General features: G+C 39.1%; 3 protein-coding genes across 3 annotated transcripts; 1 reads left to right on the plus strand and 2 right to left on the minus strand.

Annotated features, from left to right (window-relative positions):
- Positions 1–160: 160 nt before the first annotated feature.
- On the minus strand, positions 161–3,406 carry LOC126802526 (uncharacterized). The gene is made up of 3 exons (XM_050530165.1): positions 1,005–3,406; positions 786–885; positions 161–700 (listed from the first exon to the last, which is right to left on the minus strand). The coding sequence occupies exons 1-3, from the start codon at positions 3,404–3,406 to the stop codon at positions 161–163; spliced, it is 3,042 nt and encodes a 1,013-aa protein (XP_050386122.1).
- A 4,644-nt stretch (positions 3,407–8,050) lies between these two features.
- LOC126802530 (protein RESPONSE TO ABA AND SALT 1-like) lies at positions 8,051–9,092 on the minus strand. Its single transcript, XM_050530175.1, has one exon. It carries the CDS (start codon positions 8,861–8,863, stop codon positions 8,051–8,053), a length of 813 nt encoding a protein of 270 aa, XP_050386132.1. The 5' UTR covers positions 8,864–9,092.
- A 239-nt stretch (positions 9,093–9,331) lies between these two features.
- LOC126786991 (pentatricopeptide repeat-containing protein At1g08070, chloroplastic-like) lies at positions 9,332–14,340 on the plus strand. Its single transcript, XM_050512942.1, has 3 exons — positions 9,332–9,475; positions 10,312–12,254; positions 12,994–14,340. Exon 2 carries the CDS (start codon positions 10,424–10,426, stop codon positions 12,020–12,022), a length of 1,599 nt encoding a protein of 532 aa, XP_050368899.1. The 5' UTR covers positions 9,332–9,475; positions 10,312–10,423; the 3' UTR covers positions 12,023–12,254; positions 12,994–14,340.
- Positions 14,341–15,023: the final 683 nt, after the last annotated feature.

Below are 15,023 nucleotides of genomic sequence, written 5' to 3' on the forward strand. Positions count from 1 at the left end.
ACAAATCAAGTTGGAAAATATGCACAAAAACCCAATGTTGATGTTGGTCTTAGAGGAAAATCCTCAATAGTACAGTAGTATAAATCATCACTTGACACCTTCACACATACGATGTTAATGCAGAAAAAAAAAAAAACATAACAGACCAACAATCTATTATTCACTCATCCACTTCCATCGGACTTGAACCACTAGGCCATGTATTCTTCTTTGTTTGTACATGAGTTAAGTCTCTTGTAGGCATCCTTGCAACATTCAACCAGTCTTTCCCTGAAGGATCTGGAGCATACCAAACTTGATGAGCTTGTGATGCTAAAATGAAAGGTTCATCCCCTATTCTGTCATTCTTGTACAACAAACGCTTGAAGTTCACTAAAGGGAATTTAAAGCTATCAAACTTTATGCCAGTACGTGGATTAACCCAATCACACTTAAATATAACATACTTGACATCAATGGAATATGTGACTTTGATAATGTCAGTCAATCTCCCATAGTATGGTAAAGACTCCCTATTATCTTGTATTAGGGATACACCACTATTCTGTGTAGTGCGGTGACTATCAAGACTCTTCACGCGGAACATAAAACCATTGACTTTGTATGAATTGAACCTCTTTACTGTTGGCATAGGAGAATTAGACAAATCAACTATTTCATCTGATAACATAACACTTGATGATCGTTGCAAACTCCTAACCTGAATTGGGTAAACATGTAGTCAAAAATAGAAATTTAGGTCACAAAAACCAACTTATTCTATCAAAAAACACCTAATAACATACATGTTCCTTGAACCATGCTGCGAATTCCCTAAAATGAACTTGTTGAACACTTTGTTCATCTGCAGAAGGATAATCTCTTTGAATGGCAGTAAGATGTTCACTGCATTAGATTATTAAGAAGAGGCTTAATACTTTTTTTATGCCCATAACCAGTATTATACAACCCTAAGCCATGCAACTAATTAATAAAAAAGGTAAAATGTAAGCTAAAGGACATACTTAAGGAAGGGTGTGACTGCTTCCGTGTGGAATAAGATCCAACGATGAGCTTGTACTCGTGTAATCTCCTCAAGAACCATATCTTTTCCCTTATTCACATCATCATCATCATCTTTTTTCCTCAGTGGTCTATTAAACTTGCTTTCCACATCATTGAGGTACTGAGTGCAGAAGTTCATGCACTCTTCCATTAAGTAGCATTTAGCTATTGATGCTTCAGGATAGGCTCGGTTCCGCACATATTCCTTCAAGGTTAGTAGGTACCTTTCTATATGATACATCCAACGGAATATTACAGCACCAGCAACTAAAGCTTCATCAACTAAGTGAACTGGTAGATGCTCCATTATATCGAAAAAAGATGGTGGGAATATCTTCTCAAGTTCACAAAGTGTCAACACAATACGATCTCGCAATGCTTGAAGGTCTGCCGCAGAATTTTCCAAAGAGCATAATTGCTTAAAAAAATTCCCCACATCAATTAATGGTTGCACCACATTCGCAGGTAAAGAACTTCGTATGAATAAAGGAATAAGCTGCTGCAACATGATGTGGTTATCATGGCTCTTTAGACTTCTAATACTACGATCACGTAGATTTACACGACGTGCTATATTTGAAGCAGCCCCTTCTGGCATCCTTGTTGCTGCCAAGCCTGAGAGGAAAAGATCTTTCCCCTTATTATTCATCTCGAACTCTGCAGGATCAGCATACTCTTGCCCGGACTCTGTCCTCTTTAGATGATATTGCCTTCTAATTTCCATACGCTCTAGATCGCGACGAGAATTTAAATTGTCTTTTGACTTTCCAACAACTCCTAATATGGTGAAAATAACATTGTCGGCAAAGTTCTTTTCAATATGCATTACGTCTTTGTTGTGTTGCAGCAAGTTGTGTTTCCAATATGGCAGCTCATATAATATGCTTTTCTTCCTCCAATTATGTTGCTTCTTCGAAAGTTCTAATTTCAGTCTTCGTACCCCAATCACATGCCTTCTCTCCATATCTTGTATCTTGTATTGTGTAAGAACACCATCAGATTCCATTTGTGCAAGACGCTCAACACCAGATAATGTTCTCGGCTTGAACCTATACTCCGTACTTCCGTTAAAAGCTGTTGGGTCTGATCTGTACCTATGATCATACGATAACCAGCGTCTATGAGACATGTATGAACCCTTACTTCCATGGATCAGCCGCTCGTAACCACTTTCAGAGTTGCACGAGGGGCAAGCATATTTACCACTTGTACTCCACCCCGATAAGTTGGCATAAGCAGGGAAATCATTAATTGTCCATAACAAAGCAGCACGCAATTGAAACATTTCATTGCTGAATGAATCAAATGTTTCTACACCATCTTCGTACAACTCTTTCAGTTCTTCAATAAGAGGCTGCATGTAGACATCAATGTTATCTCCAGGTCCTTTAGGGCCATCAATAAGAACTGACAGATATATGAAGGGCTGCTTCATGCACATCAATGGTGGTAAGTTATATGGAACCAAGATAATAGGCCAAGTACTATGAATTATGTCTCTAGTCCTGAATGGATTGAATCCATCTGATGCCAACCCAAGCCTTACATTGCGAATGTCTGCTGCAAAGGTTGTGTTTTTCTCATCAAAATCTTTCCATGCAAGAGAATCAGCAGGATGTCTGAACACTCCGTCATTGGTTCTTTCCTCTCCATGCCACCTCATAAGCTTTGTTGTTTGTGAACACATAAACAACCTTTGTAAACGTGGTTTTAAAGGAAAATATCTCGCTTGTTTGGTTGCTTTTCGTTTCACATTTGCTGCACAACCCATTGCATCTCCACTAATCTCTTTCCATCGAGATGCCTTACACACTCTGCATTCATCCAAATTAATGTCATCACCTCTAAACAACATACAACTATTGGGGCATGCGTCTATTGTGTAGAAGGAGAACCCCAGATCTTCCACTAACTTTTGAGCTTCATAAAACGACTTAGGCAATATCGTCTCATCTGGCATTGATTCCTCTAATATTCCCAATAAAGTTTTAAAAGAGTTGTCTGACCAACCATGGAGAACCTTTGCTTGTAGAAGCCGAACCACAAATGATAAGGCAGTGTGTTTTGTAGAACCAGGGTACAATGGAAGGCTCGCACCTTCTAGAAGCTTTAACAAGTTCTTTGTAGACTCGTTAGGCCCTAAACATGCCGCTGAAAAGTTCCCCTCCACATCATGATGATCATTTGCATTTCTATTACCACCTCCTAAAGCTTCCTGAACAAGTCTAACCATATCATCCTCCATATAATTAATGTTTACATTTTGATCCACTAAATCTATACAACCAGCAACCTCACCATGCTTCTCCCAAACCTTATACTTCTTGATGAAACCATTATCTCGAAGATGATGCCACACCATTAACCTGACATACATATATCTATTGTCGCACTTCCTACAAGGACAATATATCCTTGTCCCTAAAACTTTATTGTTGTAGGCAAATGTTAGAAAGTTATCTATCCCATCATAATATATTTGTGAGTGCCTATTTGGTAAATCTATCCATGACTTGTCCATAATTATCTCAAGCAGCCTTGTAGATATCTACGTCAAATAATTATTGAGTTATGATTAGTAACTACCAAACAATATAATGAATTTAATCAAACCATAATCATCCTATACACCTTGACAATCCATGCACACCAAATCATCCTACAATAAGAAGCGACTGACACAGAAACACAGAAATTCTAACATTACAGTAACTACCAAATAATGTTTGGTACTCAATGTACTCTAAGTTTTTATCAATTTCTGAAGTTGAGAAATATTATATCAAAGCCACTATTATATCTAATTATTCACAAAATATTCATATATATCTGTGAGATGATGAGGCTGTAACTTGCATTTAGTAGAGATCTGTCTATATATTTTTGCTCCCTTGCTTGTTTCATATTTTATAACTGCTTCATGAACTTACCAAAGTTGGCCAACTTCATTGCCATGCGGTTTAAATTTTTATTATTATTTTCAATACATCTTTATATGTTTATATAAATATTATCCCTTCCTTTATTTTATTATTTGTCAATGTGATCAGAAAATCCCTTCTTCCATTTTTTTCCAACTGTGTTCTTTTCTCTTAATAGTTTATAGTCATCACATATGAAGTCTAATTTTACCGTACACACATTATGAAGTCTAAAATTAAGTTCAGGTAAATGAGTATATATAGGAGGTATGAGTGGGTTGTGAAATCTGTAGCCACACATTTGAAAATTTGGTTTTGTGAATATTTCAACATGACAAGGACAAAATCAGAAATTTTTACTTGCTTGCATTTGCTAAGTGATTCTTTGGTGAGGTTTGCTAGATGATTCAGTTCTTTTACATTGTGTGTGGTCTGTGAAATGCTTGGGATAGAGTGGTACATTGGTCTGCGTCTTTCTGAATATCATTCTGATTGAAGTGTAAGTTAAACAAGGAATTATTTATCTACCCACTTTCAGGTCTACACTCTTGGAGGGTTTCTGGTTTTGAAGTGGATATGGGAAAAATATAAGGAAAGAAAGGTTCAAAAGGATGACGGAAAAGAATCTTCTGATGATGAACAATCTTCTGTTGATGAATAGGCTTTTCGTATGCAGCAGTAAACCTTTTTGTTAAATGGCATATTCATGATGCAAGTTACTTTCTAGATTCATGATATGGTGGTATTATTACATCTAAACTCAATCGTTTGTAAAGATATGGTGGTATTAGTACATACTCAAATGGCATATTCATGTCATATTCATATACATCAGTTCTAAATACTTCTGATATACTAATCATAAACAGAAGACCACATTGTTTACTGACATTAGTGTTGAAGTCTATGTACTTAGATTAGGACACTTTTATTATGAAACTACATCTACAGTGGCTTAATACTATACATGAATCAAAATAAGCAATCTCATAAGAAAGAAAAAAGCAGAAAACAAATTTACTACAATTAAACAACAACTAGAGTCATCACGTTCAATTCAATTCAATGAAACAACAACCAGAGTAATAAATAGACAAACAAAACTAGAATCAAATACATACCAAACAAGATCACAATTTCATGAGCTTGACAATGAAATATGCATAAAGTAAACAGGAAGTTGTTAAGTAAAACCTGTACCTCTTTCTAAGGTGAAAGATTCAAACTTGAACTGTTTTGAAGAGCTGAAATTAGTCCAAACATGAAGAACAAAACCCAAACCAGCTGGGTTTTTCCGTGCTGATTCAGATACACAATCAAAAACAAAAACTATGGTCAAATGAGGAAACCCATAAGAGAAAGAGAACAAATTTTCAGTATTCACAGCAAATAAAGAGAACCCAATAGATAAATTACCTATTTCATCAGAGAAAATGAAAATCAGCACTTCCTACAAGGTATCAGGCTAATAAAATAAAAATCAGCGGAGATGAGTGACGGAGTGGTAGTTGGGAAGCGGGGGTGGTGGAGAAGAAATGGTTTCACTTTTTCTGGGTTTGAGATAGATCTAGGTTTTTTGATGATAGAGGTTTGAATGCGAATGAATCTCTTTTTGTTTTTTTAGGGAACTATGTCTTAGTTTTAGAGATTGAGTTTAATAATTTTGGCACCAAATAATGGTTTCCGCGCTAAAATAATTGCACCTCCCGCCTATATGTTGCTACGGTGAATACAACGTAGCAATAATGTTGCGTTCTGGTAGCAAGTCATTGTCGAAGAACAGCCGTTTCCGTTGCAAAATATTGTTTTGTACCACGGCATTGCCATGCCGTCGCCAATTATTCCAATTTTTTTATGGCAGAAATTTACCGTCATAATTATTTGCCACCAACCGTTTGCCGTCGCAATAGAATGGTTATTAGCGACGACATTTGAACGCCGACGCAGACTGGGGTGGCTAATAGTTATTTTTTTTGTAGTGACTTCATCTTCTTCTTTTTCATGAAATCCACTAGGATTTTTATAAAATGAAGTCTTGAATGATAATTACATACTCCTCCGTTATTTTCGTGTAGCAGACAAGAGGTCTTAAGCCGAAACCCAAACTTAGTATATAGTATAAGTCTATTCTTTAAAAACTATTCCCAAATTGAAAACAGAAATAAAATAAAAAAATCATATTCAGGTTAAAACTAGACCATTTTTAGGTTTCAAAAAAGAATGACAAACTCTTTGGGAACATCTGCAGTGCACCAGGTTTAGCCATACACCAGCTTTTTCTGAAAATGTGACGTCATTTTCTGTCTAAATGACATCATATATCAGTTAAGTCAACCGTTTGAAATACGAAAAAAAAAACTAATAGTGAAACCAAGTTTTTGATAAATAGGAAGAAGAAAAATAAGAGAGAAACTGAGGTGCTGAAGAAGTAGTAACAGAGGAGGAGGAGGAAGAGGATTAGTCATCGGAGACGCACTGGGCTAATTGGATTCGAAGGAGGCTTCACTCTCGCCCTAAATCCTCAAGTCTCCAGTCCCTCTCTAATTACAACGGGTCTTCACATTGCCCTACCCCGCTAGATTGGGTTTTTGACTGGTCTTTCTATTTCTGGTGGAATCAATCTCCTTAGAGTTTTGGGTTGTGGTAAGCCATTGGGGGTTCGTCTTCCTTTTATGTATCTCTGCATTTGCTTCCAAATTCAATCCTTTTGTCAAGCCATTCCTTTTTTACATGATCGAGCCTATAAGTGTGACTCAGTCTTATTACTTGTGTATCTTATTTGTGCATGACAAGACATATTCTATCAGATAGAGAGAATCTTAAACTTCAATATATATGAGACACACGTGAAATTATTTAGGGCCAGACCTGAGGTGAGTTCTAAGAATGGTGCCCTCTAATTTGGTAATATGAGAAAAAATGAAGAATGCATTCAAATAACCCAACATGCTTGAAACCTACTTTTATAACCCTATAAACTAACCTAATATTAATTTAATTGTTGCTAATAATATGAGATTTAGCTACACAACAGCAACCCATAGTGAAGTATGTCCAATGACTCCAATCAAGCAAACCAGCTTCTAAGAGTTTTATTCTTGTTTACGCTAAACCATCATGTATGTGTTTTCTTACACTCTAAAACTTAAACAGATTACCTGAATTTTGAGGAATATAGAGAATGTTATATACATATGCTTAAAGCTTATGCATGATTACACCCATATATATGTATGTATGAGTTTAGAATGCCTTGGTGCCTAAGGTTGTTGCCTCTTTAGGCTCAACTCAGGTCTGGGCTTGAAATTATTTGGCGACACATAAGAAGATGCTTCTTGACATCAGACAATATTTTATAGTGGTTCGAGATCCTCTGCATTGCACTAACTGATTAAGCTAACAATTTTGATTTTTTTTTACTGTCTTTATGAACCACAATCGTAGATAAAATCGAATGACTGAGATGTTGCCACAACATGATGACGTCATTTCAAACCTTGTGTATGAAAAACCAGGTTTATATCAGAATTTCCGTATATGACGTAGGAAGAGTAAAGAATGTGGCGGTTCACTTGACCACCATTTTGGTACTGAAATTATTAGAGGTCCAACTTGCTTGTTGTATGAAATATTCAAATCAACAAGAATAGTACATCTCCACACCGATAAAACTGATATAGTGATGTAAGGAGGAGGGGACAAAACAGACAAACAAATTCACTTCGTTTCCACAACGTACTAAAACATATCAAAAGATTTAAGGGCTATGGAAAAAAAAATACAGCTTCTCTCTCTCCTAAAACGTATCAAAAGATTAAAGGGCGTAAGGGCGTCTCGTTATAATTTTATTTTTCTCTTAAAAAATTGTACAAAATGATTTTATTCCACTCGAGTGATTCTTGTTAAATTATAATTATACTTTGATTGATTATTTTCTAATGTGGGTATAAAATCGTTATTAATTTGCTGATCAATCTATTTCCATACGTCAACCATAGCTTAGCTCTCATCCTTACTCAAAGCGATTAGATCGAAAGGACAATGAAACAAAACGGAGATCAAAAGGCTTTGCGTTGGGCCTAACATTATTGTTGCAATTGTACGGGCCTAAGCCCAAAATACACGTTAAAAAACCCAAATTTGGTGTGTTGGTTTTGCTCGTCTCTCTGCAATCCCCAACTTCGAATTCTAAGCTGAAATTGAGCCACTGCCGCCAAAACCTTCACAGTCTGACTCGGACTCAAAACCTCCACCACCTTCCTCACTGTCGAGCCTCTCAGCCCATCAGCGCTCTCAGTCAACCTCAGCATCGCCGCCTTCATCGCCTCCATCGCCTCATCCAGCGTCGAAATCGGATCGTCCATCAACCTCCCCAGCCTCCTCGCCGTCTCCAAAATCGGCGGCGACGCTATGCTCTCCTGAATCCTCGCCATTGTCTCCGACAGCTCCCTCTCACTCCTCCTCGTCTCCGCCTTCAGTTGGTCTAGCTTCACCGCTTGCTCCGGGTTCAAATCCTCCACGGAGCTCTCCACCATGCGGAGGACCAGCGTGGGCTTGAAGCCGGCGAGCCAGAGCAAGGTCTTCTCGAAGGAGCTGAGCCAGGGAGGAGAGAAAATCACGCAAACGTCCTCCTCGGCGATGCGGGACTTCTCGTGGAAGTACTGCTGGTAGTGACACAGAACCTGTTCGATCAAATGCCTCTGACGATCCTCCTTGACTGAACTCTCCGGCAGGGCCTGCTGCCGGAGTAGCCAGTCGTCGAGAAAGACGACAAAGCGTTCTCGGATTGGGTGGGACATCCTTGTGAGTGATACTACCGATGACTTTTGAAAACGAATAGGCCTTTTGTGTGTCTGTGTGTATATATAGCTAGTGCCTGGGTTTTGAAATTTATACATATTTGTGGGGGTGGGATGAAGAGTGATGTGAGTTTGGAGGTTTATGTTTGCTTTGTGGTGAAGCTAGGTTGCTTAATCTAGTGGGTCAGAGTTTGCTTATATGTTAAGGTCTGAGCTGAACTCCAAGGGAGACGAGAGGTAGAGATTTGTGGTTGATGAAGGAGGAAGGTGGCGGTGCGGCGCTGTGTGGGGGCGTAGGAAGAGGTGGCGCTGCAAATAAGGGAAAAGGGTATTTTGACACGTAAGTTAACAAATGTGAGGTAGCCGTAGGGTATGGCTGGCTGGTGTGGGACCTACAAGATATTAATTCCTAAAAATATCTCATTTGTTTTAAGTTTTTTTTTTTGTTTTGTATGAAATAAGGCGGGAAGATATGAGACTTACTATTACTGGAGAAGCAGAAAGTTACTGGAGTAACGGGCCGGGTGGGTCGGGTTGCGTGCTGTTTTACAGTGTGTTCGGTCGTTCGGGTCGAGTACGTACGACGTCGTGTTCTTTTTTGGGGGTTTTGCTCGAACAAAACAGCCACGTGTTTTTAAATGTCGTGTGACATCAGCTTGAACACGGGAAACGAAGGCATCGACCAAAAGATTAGTTTTTGTGAGATTGAAGGTATAATTATGTGAGTTTAAAGAGATTAATCTTCTGTTTGTGTTGGGCTCCAGTTAATCTTCTGTTTGATTGTTGATGGATTTTTGGGGAATTGGATTGTTGGAGCTTAGATAGTTACTATCGATCTTGCTCTTATCAAGTGATTGAATTCCATCATCAAGGGATAGTTGGGTGGATTTTGTGCATGTTGGTTTGATTGACATTGTGCTGAGTTTTTGTTCTGGGTTTTTATATTGTGTTCTCTTTTGGGTTTCATCTTGGTTGGTTCTTCCTCTTATTGCTTTTGTTTCTCTTGCTTATTGTTAATTTTTCTCTTATTGGTGTCTTTTCTTGTTTTCTCTCTCTATCTTTGTTGTTCTTATTCGTTTTTCTCCATTATCAATTAAAAATTGACTACATTCCAATTGAGAAACCCAACACAAGAGCTTAGGGGATGTAGATGAAGATTTGCAATTTGTTAGGTGAGGAGATTAGGGGGAAGATATGAAAAACTGTGGCAGAAATATTGGTGTCAGGAATCTGAAATATCCTGTTTGTTTTTTTAGTCTGGGATCTTATATAACTTTCTGGGGCCGAATAATCGAGTTTATTTTTTATTTGATTTTTTGGTTTTGGGAGCAGTTTTTGGGCTCTAGGTTGGAACCTTTGATGTTTGGGATATTCAGCTGTCCCATTCAGTGTTGAAATTGGTCCTTTCTTTATTTTGAGGGATGTTGGAGGGAGTTCATCAGAATATCAGATTATTATAAGTATTTGGGGATGTTAGTGCTTGTATGAATTGAGCACTTGACTTCTTTTGCTGATTTAACCTGGCTATGATGTATGGTTTTGTGCAGGAGAACTTCTTGAACTATTGATCCGAATGCCCCCACGGGAAGAAGATCTGAAGTATGCAAAGGCAACGTAAAGAGTCACTGCCAGTAAAGAAGTCAGCTTAAGCCACATACAATGAGAAAACTAAACCAAATCCATGCGCTACTCATCAAAAATCCAAAACCCCATGTTTTGAACCCCTGGCTGGGATTTCTTATAAAATCTTCAGCACCAGAAAATGCTCTTTTTCTCTATAACCAAATGCTCCACCAGCGTCCTTCCCATAACCACTATACATTCACTTATGCCCTCAAGGCATGCTGCTTGCTTCACTCACCCCATAAAGGCCAAGAAATCCAAGCCCACGTCACAAAATCCGGTCACATATCTGATACCTTCATCCAAAACTCCCTGCTCCATTTCTACATTATCCGATCTGATATTGTTTCTGCTACCCAGGTTTTTGATTCAATACCTGTACCGGATGTTGTTTCATGGACTTCAATGATTTCAGGTCTTTCCAAGTGTGGTTTTTTGGAAGAAGCAGTGATGAAGTTTATGTCCATGGACATAAAGCCTAATCCTACTACTCTTGTGACTGTTTTGTCTTCTTGTTCTACTTTAAGAGCTGTCAAGTTTGGTAAAGCTGTTCATGGCCATTGTTTGAGGAACTTTCATGAAAGTAATTTGATTTTGAACAATGCCGTTTTGGAATTCTATCTGAGATGTGGATCTCTGGCAAGTGCAAGGTATCTGTTTGTCAACATGCCCAAGAGAGATGTAGTTTCTTGGACTAGCATGGTGGGTGGTTATGCCCAAAGAGGTTTTTGTGAAGAGGCAGTGAAACTTTTCCAACAACTGGTGCAGGGCGGGGAAGCTGACCCTAATGAGGCCACCATTGTCAATGTATTGTCAGCATGTTCTTTGATTTGTGCATTGCGTTCAGGCCAGCAGGTGCATTCCTATATCAGTACTCAACGAGATCTCATGGTGAATGTCAATGTGGGAAATGCCTTAATCAACATGTATGTCAAGTGTGGACATTTGGGTATGGCTATTTCGGTTTTTAAGGCCCTTGAGTGCAGAGATATCATTTCATGGACTGCTCTAATAAGTGGCATGGCCATGAATGGCCATGGCATCCAGGTGTTACAGCTCTTTTCCAGTATGCTAGTCAATGGGATTTCTCCTGATGGTGTAACCTTCCTTGGGTTGTTAACAGCATGCAGTCATGCTGGCTTGGTAAATCAAGGGCTTATGTTCTTCAATGCTATGAAGAAAATTTACCAGATTGTTCCTGAAACACTGCATTATGCGTGTCTGGTCGATATGTATGGTCGAGCTGGGCTCTTAGAGGAAGCAGAGGCTTTTATTAAAGAAATGCCAATGAAAGCTGATGGTCCTGTTTGGGGAGCACTGCTTAATGCGTGCAAAATTCATGGGAACGAGGAGATGGTTGAGAGGATTAGCGAAGGCCTTCGCAATAGTGCACAAGTGACCACTGGAACATATGCGCTGTTATCAAATGCTTATGCTAATCATGATAGGTGGGATGATTCTAATAAGGTCCGCGATGAAATGAGAGAGATGGGGATGAAGACACCACCAGGTTGTAGTTGGATTGAGATTGGTCCAGAGATCAAACATACAGACAGGTGTTCCAATACATGGTCAACATTGGGTAAGAACCACTCTTTGTCTAACCAAACCACAGAAGGGTCCTTGAAAGCCTAACCCTTGAGACTATTATCTGGCAATACCAGAAGTTGAAGCAAATTTCAAGATGTACAAAATTAATCATCTGGAGAACCAATAAGTGGTTGAAGCTGCAGAGGAATGCAAGAAGATGGACCAGATGAACGTGGGGTCGAGGGGAAGACCGAAACATCTGACTCTGGAACCCTCACCGCGGCATCCACATTAAGACCTACAAGTCCCATGGCCGTGAAGTTCGTGATGTACACATGTAAGTTGTACAGGGCTCTATTTTATTGAACCAGTTTATAGTTTCTATTACCACATGTCATAGTAGATGCTATGATTTTAGGCCTGAAGTATTGTTGTATAGGTTAAGAAATTGGAAACACCAGTTGAACTTTGTTAATCAATACTAGAGTTTATATGCTGATATTTGTCGACTTTGAATAAATTAGTTTTGTCATAGATATTTGCCAAGAGAACTAATTGCAATGGTTTCTGGGAGCTAGACAAATATCAGCACATATACAGTGATTCTTGGAGTACTACACAGAGGAGAGCACACAACCATGCCCCTATTACAATGAGCCTTTAACAATTTCCAAATCTATCTTCTTCTTGTTATGTAGTCGCTGGCCTTGGAAGGGTTCAATAATAACTCTACATTTGGCTTTGTTTTCTCAGTCTGATTGAGGTTATGAATAACCGTGCATGTTGTCCCACTTATCATATTCCGTCCTGTATTTTGTTCAGATGCTTGTGCTTTGTAATTGTAATTTACTCGTGATTGTGAAGCGAGTATGATCGTTCATATGAATCTGTTATAATACACTATCTTCTTTTTGACATATATGCTTGTGTAACCTATCAACTTTCTTCGGTGACGCAGCATTTTCTGAACTTTTGGCACTGATGCTGCATTGCTCCATATGTCTTGTAATGATTATTCATATCAACTCCAAGGAGAAACTCAATTCCTTCTCTTTCTTTTTGTAACTTTGTAACAGGATGATTTCTTTAGTTGGGACTTGATTTTTGGTTGGCTGCACTCAGACACTAGTCATAATCACTTTACAATCCCCGTCGAAGGCAGAGCATAGGTGTGTGATTCTTGTTTCATAGACCGAGATGTCTCAGAGAACCGGTGCTCCCTCATAGTCTTCCCAACAGTGTCTCTTTCATGAAGAAGTCCCAGCAAGTCTTGCAACATATAAATGCTACTGTCCATGATGGTGGAGCACTTGTGCTGATGGGTGGGCTGTGGCTAGACTCCCTCGTTCATAAGTTGGCTGTATTTGACAAGCCTTCTGCTGGTCACGTTCTGTGGAATGGGCAGTACACCACAGATTTAGGAGTTTCGCAACCAGAAAAGTTCAATGTCTCCTTGAAAGGAAGCTGGGAAATTCATTTCCTGCTTCACAGCTGATGCGGATGGGGAATGCTGTCAATGTGGCACTTGAAGAGCTTGCAGCAGCTCAGGAGGTTGCTAGCAATCGATGATGCCTATTCGATTGCCTGATGAGCCTTTCTGTTTGCCGCATTGAACAATGCTGGTGAGTGCAGAATAGTCACTATGTCCTTTCTTTTCACTTCGCTTTTGCAAATTGTTGATGGGTTAAATTGACCAAAATACCCCTTATGAGCAGTATAAATGAATGCTTGGGAGACTAGGGTTCCATACTCGTTAGTTTAAGAATGAGGCTTTGCTCTCAGAGAGAGACCCTCTCTGAACGTCTGCGGAGCCGGTGATTTCAAACCCATTACAATCTCTCTCTCTCTCTCTCTCTCTCTCTCTCATCATCTTCTTCTTCTTCTTCTTCAATGAAACCAAATGTCAAGAGGCGGTGATGATTCTTTTCAGTTTCTGCTAACCAGACCGGTGGGGACGGCGAGCGAGTCTACTTGGCGGGGCGACCCGGTTGCTTCTGTTGGGTGAAAATGACTTTTTGGTCCTTTCACTTAACTGGCGGCGGCTCGGTGTTCGCAGCCATGGAAGGCCGCGTTTGCTTCCCTCTCTTTTGTCTGACAGAAGGCGAATCTGAGCCTCCCTCATTTTTACTAACCTATTTTACTTTTTTACTGTCTTGTTGTCAAAACCCAGTTGGTGAAGTTAAGAAATTGGATGAAACCCAAATGGTAAAGTACAGAAATTTAACCATTTTTAACTCGGTTGTTGTAATGAAATGTCACTTGGAATTTGTTATAGTTTGGCATAATGAGATGAGTCTCTTGGAACCTAGATTTTGTAATAAATAATCTTCAAGAACAATCAGAAGTCCTTGTTTGTAAGATGAAGAGTGTTTGAAGTTGGAATCATCGAACTGGGTTAGAAATTTAGAATTATTTTGCTGGTAGTAATATGTGACCAATTGAAATTAGCTGTACTCCAACAATTTCCAGGTTCAGATGTGTACCTCGTAGAGAAAAAAGGGTGAGAGATCACAGAAAATATGAACTATATGTTTGGATTTCTAGTTTGTTGAAGGCTAAGTTTCATATAGGGGGGGGGGTCTGTAATCTGGTGAAAAGTTGCATTTGATAGGTTGGGGAGGCTTCTCAATTGGTATCACTTAATCTTTCATGTAGGCTGTGGGTTGTTTTTGCGACACAATTTTGTTTATCAACTAAATTTGATGATGCTGAGGGGATCATGAGTTAGTCTTGGATTATGAGTTCAAGCCATATGGTAGCTTTAACATGCATCATTCTCGACAGAAGCTTCAAGTCGCTGTTGTCCTATCCTGGAAGCAAAGACTTGATATCTCTCTTGAAATTTTGTTGCCTTCGCATACTTTCATGAAGACTGGGGGGAATGTGCTGTCAAAGCTTGCAACAGGGCGAACTCGGGGTTTTGGTCTCGCAGAAGTATATGAGCTTGATATTATGAGAATAGTAGGTACAATTACGATTGCCACACTGAATGGAAAATTCTGATCCTGATTACGCTTACTGAGGATTGTGCATGGTGATGTTAGATGTGTCAACTATTTATGGCTACCCGACGATGATGGAATAGTGGTTGTTAATTTTTGCGGGC

Source organism: Argentina anserina, chromosome 1 (genome assembly GCF_933775445.1).
Source record: "Argentina anserina chromosome 1, drPotAnse1.1, whole genome shotgun sequence".
In the NCBI taxonomy this organism is placed as follows: Eukaryota; Viridiplantae; Streptophyta; class Magnoliopsida; order Rosales; family Rosaceae; genus Argentina; species Argentina anserina.

Excerpts from the sequence above, each read along its gene's own strand:
- LOC126802526 (XM_050530165.1), bottom strand. The coding sequence starts at position 3,406 with ATGGTGTGGCATCATCTTCGAGATAATGGTTTCATCAAGAAGTATAAG. Across the intron at positions 886-1,004 it reads GCAGTCACACCCTTCCTTAA|TGAACATCTTACTGCCATTC; the intron begins GTATGTCCTTTA and ends AATCTAATGCAG. Across the intron at positions 701-785 it reads CAGCATGGTTCAAGGAACAT|GTTAGGAGTTTGCAACGATC; the intron begins GTATGTTATTAG and ends TACCCAATTCAG.
- LOC126802530 (XM_050530175.1), bottom strand. The coding sequence starts at position 8,863 with ATGTATAAATTTCAAAACCCAGGCACTAGCTATATATACACACAGACA.
- LOC126786991 (XM_050512942.1), top strand. The coding sequence starts at position 10,424 with ATGAGAAAACTAAACCAAATCCATGCGCTACTCATCAAAAATCCAAAA.